General features: G+C 26.9%; 1 protein-coding gene across 3 annotated transcripts in view; it reads right to left on the bottom strand.

The window, feature by feature from the left end:
* Positions 1-4,550: 4,550 nt before the first annotated feature.
* LOC100163028 overlaps positions 4,551-21,420 on the bottom strand; it is a 21,858-nt gene continuing 4,988 nt past the window's right edge. For all 3 annotated transcript variants that reach the window (XM_008187292.3, XM_001952220.5, XM_016806438.2), the window contains exons 4-18: positions 17,386-17,543; positions 17,120-17,286; positions 16,949-17,041; positions 16,596-16,744; positions 16,250-16,360; positions 15,993-16,187; positions 15,806-15,927; positions 15,636-15,739; positions 15,226-15,316; positions 15,022-15,136; positions 10,224-10,465; positions 6,631-6,789; positions 6,252-6,386; positions 5,521-5,653; positions 4,551-5,265 (exon numbers count right to left, since the gene is read on the bottom strand). In XM_008187292.3, coding sequence (XP_008185514.1) covers positions 4,989-5,265; positions 5,521-5,653; positions 6,252-6,386; positions 6,631-6,789; positions 10,224-10,465; positions 15,022-15,136; positions 15,226-15,316; positions 15,636-15,739; positions 15,806-15,927; positions 15,993-16,187; positions 16,250-16,360; positions 16,596-16,744; positions 16,949-17,041; positions 17,120-17,286; positions 17,386-17,543 — 2,251 coding nt within the window. In that variant the 3' untranslated portion in view covers positions 4,551-4,988. The remainder of the gene's footprint in view (positions 5,266-5,520; positions 5,654-6,251; positions 6,387-6,630; positions 6,790-10,223; positions 10,466-15,021; positions 15,137-15,225; positions 15,317-15,635; positions 15,740-15,805; positions 15,928-15,992; positions 16,188-16,249; positions 16,361-16,595; positions 16,745-16,948; positions 17,042-17,119; positions 17,287-17,385; positions 17,544-21,420) is intronic.

The following is a 21,420-nucleotide window of genomic DNA, read 5'->3' as shown; positions in this document are numbered from 1 at the left end:
AAAAAAAAAAACATGTATCTAGTACCTACCTATCTATAGATACTAGATACTTTTTTACGTCCTCATTTGGATTTTATTTGATTAATTTAAAATTGTTTTTCTATAAATGTCAATAAAAAATTATTCATTCGGTCAAAAAGCTTAAAAATGTAATGTGTAAGTTTTTATTATAGCTAAAATATTAACGATACATAGGCATCGTGGTTATGTTTTATAAGCATTTAAAGTTCAAATTTCGTCAAAACCACGGTTAATTTGTAGTTCAAAACTTATAAAATATTAAATACAATAGTAAATATAATAATGGGCAATTTTCCTGATGAAGGCTTAGAACCCTTTAACCCTGACGAGCCTTTAGAAAATGCGACGTAGATTTTGCTAGTCCGATCACCATCAAGACCTGTTTAAGAAAAAGGGTGGCAGTGACTAAAGGCTACATTTGCGTCATCGTGTGTCTTTGTACTTGTGCTGTCCACGTAACGCAGTGTCCTACGTGAACGCGAAATCGCGTCAGCTTCTGACCATGCTGTTCCTTTTTCGCGTCGCGACGCGATGCGACGAAATACAAGTTGTTTTGTTTTTTGCCGCGATTTCGCGTTAACGTAGGACACGGCGTAAGACTTGTAAGCGATTTTAATAGCAATGCATTTTTAAAGCGTTAAAAAGATTTATTGGTCATCATGGAGTGTGTTGAGCAGTGGCGTAGCAGGATTTTGGACTTATTGATTGGTGGGGGGTGGGGGGGGGAGGAGGGGAAAACCAAAAAAATCAGCAACCGTTCTATATCCTGATAAACGCAAAAAAAAATAAGAATAAAAAATAATATTTTCAATGAGAAACCAATTAAAAAGAGCACCTATATGCGGTAATTTTTCAACTGCAGTTGTAAACCTACTGATTATTTGTTAAAATAAACGCCGAAACACGTTAAAGAATCTGTATTTACGTTGAAATTGGGAGAACCATTGGGAAAACAATAAGTAACACGTTTAGGTACACATTTCAGACACCAAAAAAGAATGCAACGTTTGGGTATATCATATTTTTAAATGGTACAACATTTGAGCACAGATACGTTTAGGCAAACATGTTTTATTTTTTTTTAGAATCTATTAGCGTTACCCAGGAGACACCACAGTGAGGTTGGCTTTTAATAATTCTTTTCCCAATTTTTTTTTTTTGGAACTAATTTTTCAATATTTTTTGTATTACATAGGTTAGGTTAAATCTACTAAATATTATATACTAAATCTACTCAATTAAAAAATCGTATTTGATTTTATTTACTGCTATCTTATTTTTTATAAAATTTTATTTTTTTTCCAACAGCCTGGATCGCGATGTCATAAATATTTCCTAATATAAGTGTCAAGTTTAACTTCATTAATTTTTTATGTAAATGTATCCATGTTATGCTACAGTTACGTTTAGTTGGTAAGAATAAAAAAATGTTGCGCTCGTCATTGTCTATTCCAAATTCACTACATTTAAAATTATCAATTAGGTATAATGTACTTTTTACCATCACGGGTTTCAAAAACTTAAATTATATTCACATTCATGATTCTTACTGTTCAAAAGTTGAAATATGACATTTTTCCCAACGATTGTGGGCAGTTTTTTCCGGGTATTCCTGTTGTTTGCCCGATTTCGACTTTTGCCAGTAACATGTAAACCTACCTGATTACCTGATTTCTACCTACATAGAAAATTCAACAACATATGATGCGATGTTATACGATATGATATGATAATTTATTAATACAGAATATAAATATGAAAAGGAGGAGGAGCAGGGTATACTTTGGCTCCCCTATTTTTTACTGTGTCTAATTGGCCTGGATTAAAATTTAGAATGCGCCGATGGCCGTCTCGAGCCCAATTTCCCCCACTCTTGCAATCGAAGGTCATATCATTATATAGTGCAGAGCTTGTCAAATTGTATATATTTACTTTTACAAGGAAATTCTAGTTTATATTTTTCTGGAATGGAATGCCCAATACAGGAATGTTCAACCACACATTAAATAATTTAATATGTGATACAACTGATGCGTTCATTGTTATTAATTCATGGTTAACCATCAATTTTGATTTATATCATATCATTCCACCACTTATAGAAAGACTAGATATTTAAAAAAATTATTTTTTATTTTATTATTTTGAAACAATTGAAGATGGCCATTTTATAGTTTTTTTTTGTGAAAATTTGACTTTTCAACATTTTATTTTCTTTAATATCATGATTGTTAGTAATTTTTTTTTTATTTAGGTATAAACCGTCAAAAAGAGTTCCTCTCCGTGGCTAATGGGCATATTCTCACGGGACATACTGTATGTGGATGGATACTCAGTCACTCTCAAGTGTAATACGTTCCATTATTTTAGTAAATGCCCTCCAAATATTGTATAGGTACCTACTAATTTTTTTTTTAAGAGTAAATTTCTTTCGGGGCACTACTGGGTGCCCTCCCAATATCTGTTTAGTCTAGGGTGACCATAAAAATAAAATAAAAATACGGGACACTTAAGTTACTTAACTAAATATATTAATAAAAAAAAAAACAAATTAAATGTATGCTGTATAATAGTTTTTAAATACAAATAAAATATTAATAAGTATAATATGTAGTTTGAACTTTAAATGCTTAAAAAAAAACTGTGACTAAGGATTTTTAATATTTTTCAAATGCCATTGTAATGTGTAACAATATAGTAGGAGAATCGTATTTAATTTTCAAGCATTTTTACTCAACAAATAATAAAAAATAAAACTAAAATTGGAAACTGAAAATGACCTTAAACAGTTCAAAACAAATCAAAATATTTTGAAAATGTTATACTGTACAGTGTACCTATAGCAAATGCTAATATAAACAACTGGTGAAATTTTCATGTATCTACGGTGATTCGTTTGTAAGTTACACTAGAAATCGAGCTAGAAACCAACATTTTGCATAAAAATTTCCGTTATTCCTTTTGATTTTCATGACGCGATATCTGTTATAAAATAATATACTGCAATGGAAATTGTTATCAGTGTATTTTTGAATTTTTCCTTTTATTTTTGAAAATACTTGAAACTGCCCATTGTAATTCCACTAGATATATTATGATTGAAAATGAATTATTTTAAGAATAAAGATTAAAATCGTAATATTAAAATTACTTATATTAATTCGTTGGGTTTTTTTTTTTATTAAAATTGCGAATTAAATATAGTACCCACTTTACATTTTTTTATAGGTTTTATTACCTTGAAATTTGAAATATAATACGCTTTATATATTATACCACACCAATTTTTTTTTTTTTGTAAAGTGTAACTCAAACCCAATTGATTTTGAATATTTAAAATGTTCATCAAAAGGTTATATTAGCATTTTCTATGGGTAGGTTACATGCTATCATTTTCAAAATATTTTTTTCTATTTATGAGCTAAAATAAATATAGGTACCTTCATTTGATAATAATTATCGATTTTTTTTTGTTTTATTTCTATTAACTTACGTTCGAGCCGGAAGCGACTAATAATATAAGACGCGAGCCCGGTTATCTTTTTACTCGATCAGCAGTGGACGGGATTTTCGAGCAAAGATTTATATATATATTTTCGAGCAAATGAGCTACGTATGTTATGAGTATGTGAGTGTGTAATATATATATTTCGTAGTGTACCTACTTAAAACTATTAAATAAAATAGTAACATGAAAATTTTATTTAAATGATTATTAGAATAAGAAATATTATTCGACTAAACGTCAAACACAATTATTCGAATAATGGTTTATAATGTACCATACCTAATGTATGGTTGGTAATTTAAAATAAGCACATATTATAAACAATAGTTGACATTGTATTTTAAATTACGCGACCGTATTTTATTTTATTCGTAAAAATGCAAAAATATTATAAATAAAACAAATATAGATCTATAGAAGAAAGTAAAGAATTATATATATATATATTTTTTTTTTAAATCATATTTTAATAATAATTTTATAATATTATAATATGAATACAATTTAATGATAATATTTCGTAACAATTACAACAATCATAAATATTAGTAAAAAAAAGCTGAAACTGGACTATTTACTATAGGTACAATAATAACGTATTAATAAATTAAGTTTTTTATCCGAATAATTATCTAGATAACATTTTGCTCAATTCTGCCCACAACTACATAATGTGACACTGAAAGACGCGTCAACCAATATAAATCAGTGAGTGCCCTCAAAAAATTGTTACCATAAACATTATTTATATTTACTTGTCGATCACATTAAGCCATAAAATTTGAATAAAAAATTATACATAACGTCGTCTGAAGGCAAAATAAACAACCAATCACGGGCGAAGCTGTGACAGGTTGGCTAGTTTAATATAAAATTGTTTCCTTAATACATTAAAAAATAGTAGTTATGCAAAACACAAGTTTCAATGTATAAAAAAAGGGTTGTTTTTATTAACATTAAAATGCAATTAAATATTTCACAACATAAAATTATCTTATATTAAGATGATAGGAAAATTATAATATAACATCATATGCCCTAACATTTTGTGAAAAATAAGCGTATTCTCATATTTTTCTAAAAAAATGATATTACAAAATTATTCTATGTGAGCACACCATAAATTAGGTAGTCAAAATGAAATAACACTTGAATGGTAAAACTAACATATTTAGTACTTAGATTGAAAGAGCATAATCATAATTACTTTTATTAGTTTAAGAAATAAAAAAAAACATCGATCTATCGATCTGCTGCAAACATATTATGATAATACTTTAAAGTTTAAAGTCAAACAATTTATTTTATTTATCATTAATTTTAAAAGGGGTTAAATTTTGGTCTAGGTCCTGACATAATTATATTGGTCCAAAAGGTCTTGTATATCACCCTCCGCCTATATTATTTGAAAAAAATGAATTAGGAGGACCAGAGTTATTATTACGCCGGGAAAATGTTTTCAATCCCAAAAAGAATTTCGACTGCCAAAACCACTGATGCTGCCTCTGCCTCGGCCTCTGTCACCGCCTCTTGGTTCACCCATATTTCTACCACTGCCAAATGGCTTCATATCACGTCCAGTTCTCATGGACATATCACAGTACCGTCCTCTGCCAGCACTGCCACCACCACTACTAGCAAAACGATCCATTCGGTCATATGGAGTTTGTCTTGGTCTTCTTTGCAGTGCTTGATTGTTAATTTCTGTTAAACTACTGCGGAATACCTCAATATATCTAAAGAATCGTAAAAAAATGAGTATTTTATGAAGTATTATGATCTTAATGCAATTGATACCTAAAAGTAACTTTAACATAAAGTAAATTTTTACTATGGTAGAAATAATCAAAAATAAAATAAAAAACAAACCACAAATAAGGAGGAGCGAAGGATTACCCTCTCGGCCACCCTTTGATTAACTGAGTGTGATTATATTACATTATATTATATTATATTATAATATTAGATTATATTACCCTCCCATTGCTCACCTTTGTCTTATTTTCTTCATGTGTTTCTTCAGAGCTTTCTCTACATTCTCTCTGTTTACAAATTGTACAAACGCTCCTATCCGCCCTGCGGAGCTGTTAGATATGGTTATACCATTTGGTATCATCTCTAACCCTGTTTCCCACAATACAAACAATCATGGATAACCCAATCATTAGCACAATCAATAACACAAAAAGTTCAATTAACAAAAGGCAATTCATTAAGATCATTTTAACTTTTATTGATTTAAACTTGTAATATTGAAAAACTAAAACAATTTATCTACATATTTTTTGTTGTCCTTAAATTTACATTTTGGTAAAATTACTAGTTATTACTTTTTAACTCCATTTTTAAATATCCTGCTCAATATATAAATACACCCTATACAAATTAATTTTTAAACAGTCAACAATTAATGTTTTCTGTGGACAAATAACTTACTAGTTATCATCATTTTATGTTTAGTGGATCGCAGTAGAGCGGTTAAGTCTGTACAAAGAAAAATTATATAGTGTAACACTCAACAAAATTTTAAATTAAAAAAAATATAAGCTTTACTTAGTAAAATTGCTATTAGATTTTAAAAAAAATATCACAAAACTAATTAAAAATAAATCTTATTGAATTACCAATACAAAGCAAATTTATAAGTAACCCAAAAATTAACAAGAGAAATAAAAAAATAAAATTCAATCAATATATATATAAATTAAATGGAAAAGTATACCTTGGAAGAATTCTACAATGTCATCCTTAGTAAAATCAAAGGGAAGACCTCTTATGTGAACACAATTATCACTGTCAAGTTTTGAACCATTTTCTTTAATATCCTGTTCCATTTCTGAACGATTTGATGGAAATACTAAGAAAAAAATACATGCAAATGATTAAGTATTAAAGTACACTCGTATAACTTACTATTAACATTTATATTTAAATGATTATAGACTATTGTAGATTACGAGTGGAATAAGAAAGTTATTCTTTTTACAACTGATTTTTATTAGTTTAAGGAATTAAGAATTTAAGTAAAAGCCACATTTTGAAAGCAAATAAGTCATTAAAACTAATTACTAATACATTATTAAATATAATTTGAGTATAACCATTAATGTAACGATCTCTCATATATTCTCCATCTTGCTTAAGAGCAGCCTTAAGATTTTCTTCGGATTCCATGTCTACATAAGCTTGACCATTAGGTCTTCCTTCTGTAGTCATAGTAAAATGTACTCTTGAAGCACCATCTTTAACCTTTGCTTCACCTACATAATATATAAAACAAATTACATTTAATTTATTTTAAATATAAAACTACATCTAGTTTTTTTTTTTTTGTCAATCAATTGTATGTTTATTGAATTTATTTATTTTAAATTTTTTTATTTATTCATTTATTTATATTTAATAATAAGATGTTCCTAGCTTATGCAAGCTATCTATATCTACAGATATTTACAGAGTTTTTGTATTTGACAATTTTAACATTATAGTAATTTAATAATAATAACAATAGTAGTAATACCTATACCTAATGAAGATTAGTTAACATTAATGTATAGTTTAGGGTGTAAGGTTAAGAATATAATTAGAGTTATAATTTATAATAAGCTTTATAATAATTAATTAGATAATAAGATTGTGTGGGCGACCGCGTTTGAGACGTCTTTGAGGTGATGGATGTATGTGTTAATTGAAGTGTAATGAGCCTGTTGATTTATAAAAAGTGAAATATGGAAATTTGCTACAAGGGTTCTTATATGGTCTTGAATTTTCCAGTGGTCGGGACGCTACTGTTTTTTTGTAACACGTTAACGTTACTGCTACTCCCCCCCAAAAAGTAGCTCACTATTGCTAAAACTACTTTTTATTTAATGTAGTGCGTTAATCCTAACGCTATTGTTTAAATGTAGCTCGCTACTTTTTTGCTACATATTTTTTAAACATTTTTTTTTGATTTATTTAGATATTCACTTGAGTACTTGGTCATTATTTGTTAATGCCTACCACTATTTTCTTATAATTTCGGAAGGCAGGTTTATTCAATGTATCCCATGTATTTTTGTAACAAAACTCAAAACCGATAAATGTTTTATTGAAAATTGCCAATTAGCAGTTTGTGCTGATTAGACATTCGGTCACTAGGAGAAAGGATTTCATACAGCAAGGGGATTAGTGATTACAAAGAATTTTGATTTGCTAAACCTTTTTTTTAAAAAAGTTGATGGCAAGTATGGATCTAGAACACCTTACGCTCCGCTGTATAGTGTAAGTGTCAAGTGAACCTTGTCGTTGTGTAGGTCATTTTGATGGAAGTGTTAAATCTGAATTCAATGATACATACAATCTAAAATACTGTTTTTTTACATATAACATTTTATACTTAAAAGAAACATAGAAAACGCCGAATGTTGAAAATAAAAATAGTGATGATAAAATACTAATATATTAATTATTATTTATGGTTCTGTATTCAATAATATAAAATATAACATTGTAATAATGTTCTTATGATTATAGTCTTATCTATAATCTATGATTACTGATTAGTGCGGTACCTACGGGTTAAACCCCAAAAATTCAAAAATACACTCATCTAGTCATCTTAATTAAATAAATAAACATACATCATAATATTTTATTTATCATGAAATAGGTTAGAAGTAGCGATAAAATAATGAACATTTTTGCTACGCTAACCGTAAATTTCTAGCGCGCTATAGTATTTCGCTACATTGTATATATTGTGGCGACGATATGTTAATCACTACAGCTAAAGTAGCGTCGCTACAATTAACACACTCCTCCCGACCACTGGAATTTTCATAATTTTAAGGTCTTTATGTAGATTATCATTTCGAATAAAACGTATCGTACGTTTGTTACAATTCCTATTTTGGAAAATTTGAATTTTTTTTATGTGTGTGGCTGAGTAGTTACATCTGATAGGGCAAGCGTAAGTTAGTAAAGGGCATAGTAGTTGCTTGTATATTAAGAGGATGTCAGCGCATTATTAGTTTTATCTCTCTGGCCCACGCGCAACATAAGCAAAACGCATTTACGCAAAATCATTTTTTCTATGCGTTTAAGTAATCTTAGAGTAAAGTCACCTATTACAAAAAAGATAGAGAATAATATTTTTGAGGGAATGTCATATCAATTTTATATTTTATTATTATTTGACTTTGAATTCGACTTTCAAAATATATAAAAAAAATGTTGTAAATTTAAATGGTGTTTAAATTGTTTTGAGACAATATTTAGACAAATCGATATGTCATTCCCTCAAAAGTATTATTCTCTATCTTTATTGTTATGGGTGACTTTACTCTAAGATTACATAAACACATGGAAAAAATGATTTTGCGTAAATGCATTTTGTCTATGTTGCGTGCGATCCAGACAGAGAAAACAAATAGTGCGTTGACAGCCTTTTAATATCGAGCATTTATTATGTGTGATTGATTTTTTATTAACTTAAGTATTGGAAATAGCATTGAGAGGCGTTGGTATGCTTGTTGAAGTTTTGTGGTGCATCTAGTTAACTACACACCTCCAAATTTGTAATATAATCTAATAAATACACTAAAATCAAACTTAATGACAAATAATCAAGGGGTAAAAATATAAATTAAATGAGTTAGAAATAATTAAAATCATAAATTTGCTAACAAATCCTCTACTTTTGCTTAGTATTTAACATAATATTATGACACCAAATATCACTAAAAATGTATAATATTTAAAAAATTAAACAAACTTATAAAAACTATAACTAAAGGATAGCCAAAACGATTTCATGAATGTGTTTTAGAGTATTCAGTAGGTAAGTTAAATAACATTTTAAGCATCATTCGTATAAATGTTATCGAATTCATCTGGTACTAAAGATATCTTCAAATGATATACAAATATTTACAAAAATAAATGATAGCGCTATTTGTTGTTCCTGAATAAGTTATTATATGTTTATCCAGGTATCCTGCCGTAATGAAACATACTAAACTTTAAAAAGTTAATAAAATGTCATTTATTTATTTTTTGTTAGATAAACTATTATTACTAGTACATTAAAAATATATCATAAAGAGTAAAAATATATATATTTCTGTGTACGATTTTTTGTTCTAACTTGATTAAGAAATGAATAATAATAATAATAATAATAATAATAAAGTAATATGTGAGTGCAATGCTCATAATATAGCAATTATGTGTACTAAACGACAGGCTAAAAAAATATTAAAGCATACTCCTTTCTAATTATATCTTAACCAATAAGACATTTAAATATTGACATATACACATTTATTTTTTTACATTTAGTTATACCCCATAATATTATCTCAAATCAAACGCTGAATGCTGTATTGTTTCTTATATATTTAATTTAAAAATAAAAAATAAAAGCTTTAAATGAATGACAAATCTAATATATAGATTCTGTTCAGAATAATAATACACCAGTTTGAACAATGTTTTGTACATTATCATACCTCAGAATTGTGAATGTTCATTAATTATATAGGTAATTACTAATTATCATTGTGGACTAACACAGTAGTCGATCACAACAGTATAAAAACTATTTCAGTAACCAGTAGTAGGGGATGGATATAAAAATTCAACTGTTTTTTTTTTGCTGCTCGGTGTACTTGAATTTGAGTGAAATAATTATTATAGTTTGCTCTAAACATACCCGATGTGCTTAAAAATTTAATTATAGCATCGGTTGTAGCTGACCATGATAGGCCACGCATCCTAACAACAAATCCTTTATTTGACTGACACACATCTTCATCAGTTTGTTCATTGGATTTTTTTTGGTCATCATTCATCTGTGGTTGTGATGATGGTTGTTGTTGCTGCAGCTGTTGTGGCTCCTGCTGCTGCTGCGGTGGTTGTTGCTGCTGTTGATTCATTGTATCTATATTATAAATACTACAAAAATATATTTAAATTAAAATATAATATAGTAGATAATATATATAATTAAAGATTATCAAGGAAAAAAAACTGGAGTATATCAATTATCAACACATATCTGTTCAAAATTTAACGTGTAAGAAGTTACATGTAGAATATACCAGTGAAACGCAACTACCCGTATCAGACACGTCATAGTCTATGCATACCAATTTTTTCTTGTTAAAAATCTTATATGTAATTAAAAACCTCCCAAGTTCAAAACTCCTAATTTGAATAATTAAATTTTCATACATTTAGTTAATATTACTGCACCTATTATATAATTTAAAAAAAAAATTTGAATTGGATTGAACTACTAACTTTAAGAAATTACAATTATCATAATATTTGATAATATCATATTAGAAATATGTGTAACACTTCAAAAATACAAGACGGCCCAAGAAAACACACAGAAACTGAAGTTCGCTAATGAAACTAAACTATTTTATTACGTAAAAATCCTAAGATTTTAGATAAGGTATGTATAACTTATAAGCATTTTGTAATGTTTTGTAACTGTATCTCCATAATATTCAAAGTAAACATATTTATGAGCAATTTAAAAAAAAAATAATAAAGACGGCCCAACAATTATTACTATTTTGTTTTTATATTTTTCTTTATGATTCTGAATGGAGCGATGAATGTATTGATTTTACAATGATGTGTTTATTTTTGTCCGTGTACACGATAAGTAATCAAAATAATATTCCGATTTTTAAGTTCAGTATCTTTTTTGTTGGGAAAATGAATCTCGTTGGTACATTGGGGAGATCAAAATTCCCAGTAGTTTTCAAAAGCACTGGGAAAAACAAAAACAATTTAGGACGGGAATTTTTACGCTAAATCGGTTTTTTGACGAATTCAATTTTGATTTTTGGTGTAATTTTAAGACAAATTACCGTAGATACAAAAATGAAGAACCGCTTGAAATTTAGGTACACTATAAGTTTATTTTATCAACTTCTTTACTTGATAAAATTTTCAAAATATTTGTGTAATTACCAACCATCGATAATTTTATCACGATTATATTGTATAATAATATATGAATAATATATGATACACATTCTAAATATACAAAGTGTACCATAGGTTACTGCACGCAGGGTTTTTTAACGATTATGGATCGATGATATGGAATTTTGTTAAAACGAGAAAAGAAGTGTTTCTTTATTTTTAACAGGCAATTTTTTTATAATAATTTCAAAATTTTCAAACACGCAGATGTACCAATAACAAAATCAGCTTTATTTTTTCAAATGGTAATCACCTATATTTTGCAATGGATTCTAGTAAAGCTTTTTTTTCTGAAAACTTTGATAATCAAATCATCAATTTTGGTTCGCTAGTTTATTAACTATGGTCCTCTAAAGATTAGTAAAATATGCATTAATACTTTTAATTGAAATAATTGGTATAGGTTTAATTTACAAGAGTAAATAATTTTTTCTTATAACTACCTTTTGATACACTTAAATAATTGAATCAGTAATCTAATGACACGCTCAAAAAAAAAAATAAAAAAATTACATAATTTAAAATTATTGGCAAACATAGTTTATTATTTTTATTTTAACATAAAATCATAAAAATCATTATTATTTTAATTTATTATTATAATCATAATTGATTACTTTATATTTTTTTCATTACAGTTACTTCTCTTACAATATGATAAATTTGGATTTTTTACTATGTGGCTAAGGTAGTAATGGTAAATTGTTAAATGGTATTCAATTGTTGACATTATAATATGTCTTAGATAGTAAGATCTCTATGTATGGGGGTCAAAAAAACTGTGTAATGAAAAAAGTGCAATGTCCTCTTTTTGTAGTGGTATAAACTTTAAATTTAAACCATAAGTGTAAAGCAATTTACCATTATTACATTAATAATTAAGTAATTAATTATGATTATAATAATAAATTAAAACAATAATACTGATTTATATGATTTTATGTTAAGATAAAAATTATGAACTATGTTTGTCAAAAATTGTATTTATGTTATTTTAATTTCGAGGGTGTCATTAGATTACCAATTAAACAATTTATGTGTATTAAAAGGTTGTTAAAAGAAAAAATAATTTACCCTTGTAAATTAAACTTATATAAATTATTTTAATTAAAATTATTAAGAGGACGTAATACCCGCATGTGTTGTCTCTGTCTTACAAGTGCATAACATGGCTAATTGTATGCGAAGCAGAACACGTGTAGCATCGTTAGTTTAAAAATTAGAGTAAGTTGACCTCTTCTGAAATCTAAAGGTAAGAATATTATCTAGATAACTTCATGAGCTTTTTATTATATTTTAATTTTAAAGCGAGCTATGAGTATTTTAAAATTGTTAATTGTCTGTACATTTTATATCACATTTTGTATCACGTCCTCTTAATGCTTATTAATATACTAATCTTTAGAGGACCATAGTTAATAAACTAGCGAACCAAAATTGATGATTTGATTATCAAAATTTTCAGAAAAAAAAGCTTTACTAGAATCCATTGAAAAATATAGTGATTACCATTTGAAAAAATAAAGTTGATTTTGAAATTGTTGTAAAAAAATTGCATGATAAAAATAAAGAAACACGTCTTTTTGGGTAGGGGGGCTTGAAAATTAATTTCCTACAATTTTATTTTTATTTGTTACAGTCTAATAATTTTAGACATTTAGGAGAGGATTTTAGAACTTCAATTTCTCAACTTTTCTAGTAGAAAAAATGCTCCGATCATAAACTTTGATGGAGGTTTTTGGAAACAAATTGGATCTAGTTGGGCTTTAGGAGGTCAAAATTGAAAATTCTCAGTATTTTTTAAAATAATCGGGAAAATAAATAAAAATTTGTTAAAATTGTTTGGTAACCTTTGTTAGACTTCGCTTGGATTGTATTTGATTCATTTTCATTATTTTTTCTAAAAATATCAATAAAAAATTATTCATTCGGTAAAAAAACTTAAAAATGTAATGTTTTTATTATTGCTATCTAAAAATATTAACGGTACATAGTCATGATAATTTTTGTACTTAACCATTTAAAGTTCAAATTTTGACAAAACCACAATTAATTTGTAGTTTAAAATTTATAAAATGTTAAATACGTAAAGCTGAGGTTTGAAAACTGAATACAAGGTCTCTCATTAAGTGGTTCATACTTTTACGAAAACATTTCTGATAATTTTAGGAAAATAATTGGTATGCAAATATAATGGTTTATGCAAAAATTAATTTGTTCTGGTATAAGACGTATATGAATTTTTATAAAAGAAATTCATAAAAAAGTTCTTTTTAAATCTAAGATATGAAAATGTAATACAAAATTCCTTATCATTTTATCTACCTTTATTAAAAAAAAAAAAAATGTCTACAAAAAGTCAAATTAGATTTTTATGAGCGTTTGAAGTTCATATTCTTACAACATTGAATATTCACTCGATCATTCACATGTAGCGATTTTCTTATTTTGTTGTAATTCAAAAACTAAGAACTGTAGATACATGAAAATGTCACTGAATGTTTGTATTTTTATTTTCTACACACCAGACAATTTTAGAAATATTTTGATTCTTTTTGAGCGGTTTACGGACATTGTAATTTTTCAATTTTTTTTTCTATAAATAATTTTCAAAAGCGCCGTGAAAAACAAAAACAAAAAATAAAGGAAAAACGGGAATTTTTACGCAAAATCAGTTTTGGTTTTTGGTTTAACTCTAAAACAAATGACCATAGATAATTTTGATTGAATGTTTATATATTAGGTAGCATTTTCTATACACTTAACATTTTCAAAATATTTTGACTTGTTTTGAACGGTTTAGGACATTATCAATTTAAAATTTTTTTATATCTATAAATAACAATACAATTTTAATTGTTGGGTAAAAAAGCTTGAAAATTAATAGAAGGCTTCTATTATATTGCTTCAATGAAAAATTAAAAATATTAAAAATCCATGTCACTATTTTTTTTTATAATTATTTAAAGTTCTAATATCGACAAAATACGTAAAAATGGCGAAAATGTTTAAATTATTATGAGTTAGAAATTCATAAAAAATTTCTATTTTAATCTAAGATTTGAAAAGGTAATACTAGAATCATCATAAGTTTGTCTAGTGAATACCTACAATAGTGATGTTTACGATACATCAAATTCTAAATGCTGCTTGATATTTTTCAATGATATAGGATCAGAAATTCGTATTTAAATTATAAATTTAATATTATGCTGGATACTATAAACACTTTTCATCTTATTTACAAACATTTTTATATCTGCATATCTTACTATTTCTCTATTCAAACAATCTCGATAGTATTCACTGTCCTCATTTTGACAATACAACTCTAGTTATATACGTTCAATGGTTTTTCGACCAGAAGAATCAAAATTACCTGTTATATTCTTTTTACGTAAATTACTTGTATGTTTTAAAATGTCATGGCAAAATTTTAATGATGGACTATAAAAATATATAATTTACAATAATTGTAATAAATATATAATTAAAAAAATAATTACTCTTCAGGTTTAAGCTCCTTAGCTAGTGAAGAAATATGACAATCATTATGATAAGACCTATTACAGGATGTGCTGTTTATTAATTCTTTAGTTCCATTAAAGATACTTTCAGAATCTATAACACAAAATTAAAAAAAAAAAAATGTTAAAAATTAAAAACATCAATATTATAAGTATATAAAATGTGTATAGTAAATATTTTGCCTTTATCTATCATCATTTCATGATTATCTTTTTCTAGCTTGATCACGCCATCTTGTGTCATCATCAGTTTGGATCTTAAAATCGGAGATTGCTAAAAACAATTTATTAAAATAATATTTAAATGTTATGCACATATACAATGTTGAACTTATTATTATATACCATAAGTAAGTAATCGTAAGCCTGATAGCTACAGTTATAAATCATTACCATACTAAATCCATGCTAGCTAAATAAAATAATAGAACAAAATATACTAAAAATTAAAAAAAAGATGCCTCAAAGTTTAAATATTAAGAATCACAACAATTTCAATAGTAAAATGATAGAGACAACCATCAGATTAATAATTAGTAATAGAATGTGAGATTTTCAAAAAAAATTATTATTGTAATATTTTAAATTCTTACATAATTTTCAAGAGTTTGGTGAACTTTATTTGAGTCGACTGTGGTTTTAAATTCTGATAAACTAACAATTTTTGATGAAATAATATCTCCCATTCCTTGAATTGCTAAAAACAAAATTATTATTTTATTGTTATAGTTGATATATCTAATTGTGTTTGCTTCCAACTTACATTCTACAATTTTGTTAACAGACTGTTCATCATTGTATATCAATTCAGCTATACAAGTTGTTGCTTCTTTAGACATGTCTTGGGTACGTCTCTTAGCAATCACCATTTGATCCTTGATAATTCTAAAACAGATTAATTATATATAATTGTATGTGTTAGTTACATATTTAACTTAAATTTAACATACTTTGAAAGTTTAATGCATTCAACAATTTTATCCCAATTGATAACAGAGCTTGTTAAACTATAATAATAATCATTTTCTTTTTCAAAATCATTAATAACCGTATTATTCATATTAATATTATTAACAGCATTTGTGAAATTTGTTTCAAGTAATTTTTTTAGTTGAAGTCCGCGTTTATCAGCTTCTTTGTGTATCCTGCAATGAGACAATAAGTTTTAGAAAATAGTTTTTAGTTCATAACATTGTTTATAACTTACATTTTAATTCTTTCATCAATTTTGTCATTAATTTTCTTTTTCTCGGATTTCAATTTCGTGATATTTTCATTTGACATTTGCCTTATAAAGTTTAAATGATTCTTTTCTTTGCTGCGAAATAAAAAAAATTATGATTTCATATGTAAAAATTGATTAGTCTTTCCACTGCAAACATTTTATTTACTAAAATACCCATCTCTAAATATCCTATTTTGAATTATTTTTTTTTATATTTTTAAATGAAAAATTTAGTTACATTGAACCATATTTATGGTAATCAAACACAATACCTAGCAAATGCACTTAAATAATAACCAGAAATAATAATACAGTAAGACTCGCTTACCTTATATCAGTTAGTAACGTTTGCAATTCTGCCTTGGTTTGAACGGCCATTGTGGAAAGAAGATTAAAATTATGTTTCTGATGAAAGTTTAAATGACAAATAGCACAAAGCATAATCGAACATGTTGTACAAAATACTTCTACCGATTTCTAATACAAAATAATAATGTTTATTTCCAAATAGCTACTTTTAAACAGATTAAGTAAAACAAAAAAATTCATAAAATATTTCTTAAAATATATTATAATTTATTTTTTTTTTTTTTTAAATTTATATTTCAATCTAATTTTTGTTAATTAATTTAACAATTGAATTCAATGCTTTTGAATTTGTTTTTTATACTTATAACTTACTTCCATACATTTTGGACAAGGAAGAAATTCTTTTTTTAATGGATATTTCATCATCAAAGCAGGTTTATGATCTTCGTTCTTAATTGAATGGATCTATTTAATAAAAAAAAATATAATATATTCTGAACTAAAGAAATATATATATAATGTCCAGAAGACATTTAAAGTTACCTTTGAACATGGTTTACAATACATGCTTTTGCAATGCATGCAGATTTTCTTTGCTATGACTTGACAATTTTTTTCACAACATATCTTTACCTGTGATTGACTTGGTGCCATAATTGAGTAATCAAAGAGTTCACCTTTAGTCACTATTTTACATTTACACCATATACCTAGGGTTTCATAACATTTTAAGATTTTATGAATTTTCAAACATGTCTAATATCGAATGAAACAAAAAATAAATAAATAAAACATTAAGTTAAAATTACCTGAATCAGTACTTTCTCTCTTAGTGCAGTCTTTACAAATAATATGAAGACATTTTAGGATTTTTGAATCTTCTTCTATATTTCCTTTACAAAATATACATTTTCCCATTGACCAAAGGTCGACATTCTCGTTGTTATCAATGTCTGAATTCATAAAGCTGAAATAAAAAACATTTTTAAAAAATGTCACGCCCATTCCAATATTTAATTTTACCTATTAAAAGTTTAAAACTACTTATTATTTTCTAAAAAAGTGTAATATTTATACAGTTAATATCTTGGAATAAAATAGATAGAAAATAGATAAAGTGTAGTTTTTCTAAATGGTAAATAATATGATTCTTATTCATACTAATAATATAAAAGTAGTAAATGGTTAACATTTTAGGCATCTATTAGGAGATGGAAGGTAAATATTGTCTTATTGAACATTTTTCTAGAAAACTTTTAAATGTGCCAAAAATAGAATGTAAAATATTAGTACTTATTTGAATTATTTGTAACATATAATTTAACTTCATACAATACTCTGTTCAGGTTAAAACCGCCTAATGATTCGAGCACAAAGAAAAACTATCTAATAAACCATATTATGTTTCTGGAATTTTTTATTTTTATAAATTAGCAAATTTTAACTTGACACTAAGTTAAGTTAATTTTTTTTTTCAAAGTTTACTTTTAACTTAACGAGTTAAAGAAAAAAAAATACGAGCTAAAATACTTTTAACTTAGCTTAGCTTAATTATTTTAAAATAACTAAACTTACCTATATTAGTATAACTTTATATTTTTTAGATTCTGAGTGGAACGATGAATGTATTGATTTTACAATGATGTGTGTTTTTTTTTTATTCTTTTTTTTTATTTTTTTTTTGTGTCTGTCATCACCTTTTAAGACAGTAAACGTGCTTGGATTTTCTTCAACAGTACTTTTTCTGATAGGAAAGTGAATGTAGTTGGTAGTTTGGGGGGGGGGGGGGGGGAGCAAAAGTAAAATTGTTCCAATAATTATCAAAAAAGCGCCGTGAAAAACAAAAGAAAAATTAAGGAAAAACGTGAATTTTTACGCAAAATCTGTTTTCGAGAAAATTGATTTTGGTTTTTGGTGTAACTTTAAAACGAATGACTGTAGATACATGAAATATTCACTGGTTGTTTATATATCCATTTTCTATACATGATAAAATTTTCAAAATATTTTGATTTGTGTTGAGCTGTTTACGAACAATTTCAGTTTCCAATTTAATTAGTTTTTTTTTTCTATGAATGTCAATAAAACTTTATTTGTTGAGTAAAAATACTTGAAAATTTAATACAAGGCTCCTACTATATTGTTACAATGACATTTGAAAAATATTAAAAATCCTTGGTCACAGTTTATTTTTTTATTAGCATTTAAAGTTCAAAAAGGGTGGGTAAGTGGATGTCGCTTTGCTGTACAGTAGGTTACAAGTGGGTCACTGTATATAATGAATAGTATTAAATTTGAATTCAATGATATAATATCACTGTATAAGAAAAACGATTCTGAGCGGAGACGGTATGTCAGTCTAGGTATAAGACATAGGTATTATATAATTATCTATGGTATCTATGGTCTGTGTGACTGTGTACACGATAAGTAGTCGAAATAATGCTTCGATTTTCAACTTCAGTATCTTTGAGCTGTTTACCGACAAATTCAGTTTCCAATTTAATTAGTTTTTTTTTCAATGAATGTCAATAAAACTTTATTTGTTAAGTAAAAATACTTGAAAATTTAATACAAGGCTCCTACTATATTGTTACAATGACATTTGAAAAATATTAAAAATCCGTAGTCACAGTTTACTCAATATTGTCATAATATTGTCTACCTTCATCAAAAAAAAAAATGTCTACAAGAAAGTCAAATTAAATTTTTAGGAGCGTTTTAAAACAAGATTCCACGTAAATATTTAATTCTGTTGCCAAAAATTCTAAGAAATACATAATCACAGTTTATTTTTATAGTAATTTTAATTTCAAATTTGGACGAAATTACATATTAAAAAATCTGGAATAACTATTTTAGTTATTTTGTTGTGATTGTAATGATTGTATAATATTATTTGTGGCTACTTGAAACTTCTAAAGTATACTATTATATATCTATGATAGTACCACGGTTTTTTGTTGATGTATAACGCGTTACTTGATGGATATTGTGATATGATTAATTTGGAATTTATTATTAATACCTATTATAGGTCAATTTTTTTTAATACTATAGATAAGTATACCTATAATAGGTACCTATGTCTAATACCTATACTGACAAACCGTCTCCGCTCAGAATCGCTTTTCTTATACAGTAATATTATATCATTGAATTCAAATTTAATACTATCCATTATACAGTGACCCACTTGTAACCTACTGTACAGCAGAGCGACATCCACTTACCCACCTTTTTTTATTATTAATTACTACATTATCGTCATACTGGATTGGGCTTAGACACCGATTAGATTATATATCGACAAAATCTACTTCTATCGGCTGCCGTGTGTCACTGTTGTCGTGGTTAACGTCACTGCCATGAGGATGCCAACGCGGAAGTCTCCAACAACTTCGTAAGTTATGTGAGAGGCCGTCTACAAAGGTCGTCAACAAATTTAGCAATAAAAAATTTGGTCTGACTTATGTGCGGTCCGTAATCATTGCAACAGACTGATTCGATCAAAGACTTCCCTTCCCTCTAACTAAACTGTACCATCTAAAGTTTCATTTCATTTCACCTCTCGTCATCATTAGTCATATTTGTTATGCACATTAAGTTGCCTACTCGAGATATATATAAGGGGTAGTCCTGGGTTGCCGATGCGTCGTGGGGGACCAACCGGATAATAATACAGGCGTAAATTATATTGCTCTCTGACACAGTAGCGTATCTAGAATTTTTTTCAAAAGGAGAATATTTTCATAAACGTTAACAGTTTTTGAAATAGGTAATTGACTAATGAGTAATGACTAATGAGGATTCTTTGATAAATTACTTATTATAATATTAAATTGATGTTTTAACCTTATTTAAAAAATAATTAAGTTCCAATTGATTAAAATATAAATAAATCTAATAGGTACCCATCATGCAGTAATAAACTGCGGCATCGCAAAAATGGCATAAATAATATTATATGATAAAATTGTGCAGTCACCGCATGTATTATTTCAACCTGCACTTGCGGCACAAAACGGACGGTGCACTGAGTCATTATAGTTATTTGCTTTGCTGGTCTGACCTATTTTAATTGCTTAATTGAAAAAACATATTATTTTCCCATAATATAATATTATAAAATTATACTGACGGCTGTCTAAACTCTACAATATTATTACAGACGGTCTCGCTCAATCGTTTTTCGTATGCTATTGAATTCAAATTCAATACATACGTTATACACTGATAGTACTATCCATTAGGTACTCTATTAAAATAACTCAATGTCGAGGTAAACTCAATACCTAAAACTGTATAGCAGAGTGGTACTCAATGGTTACCTACTTTCCCCATTTTTTGTTTGTTAATTGAACAAAACTGTCAATATATACGTGTGAGCTACCGCACACGGCCTTTTATTGTAATTTTGTGTATCACATTACAGTACAGCAGACATACACGCGGCTACAGTATTAATAATATTATAATATTTAGTACATTTTACTAATAATAATTTGTTTTATATTATATTACACGTTTTTAAAACGTCGTAATCAAACACTCAAAATTAAATCGTCGTGTTTTCAACGTTACGCGTGTTTTTCTATGTGAACAACAATAATTCGCAGACTTAACTGTGACAAACAAAACCACCCCAAAACAAAATGTATAGCGGTGAATAATATAATATGAAGATTTGATGTTTAAAACGAAGATATTAAACGAAGGAGTTTTCACTTACGTTTAGGTATTTTAAATTAGTAACTTCAATATTTACTAGCATTGTGCCATTGTGTTATTGTAAAGCACAAAATTGTCAATATAACATTTTAAAATATTAAGAAATTCTTACC

Source organism: Acyrthosiphon pisum, chromosome X (assembly GCF_005508785.2).
Source record: "Acyrthosiphon pisum isolate AL4f chromosome X, pea_aphid_22Mar2018_4r6ur, whole genome shotgun sequence".
Taxonomy (NCBI): Eukaryota; Metazoa; Arthropoda; class Insecta; order Hemiptera; family Aphididae; genus Acyrthosiphon; species Acyrthosiphon pisum.
This window is presented reverse-complemented; position numbering and strand designations above follow the sequence as displayed.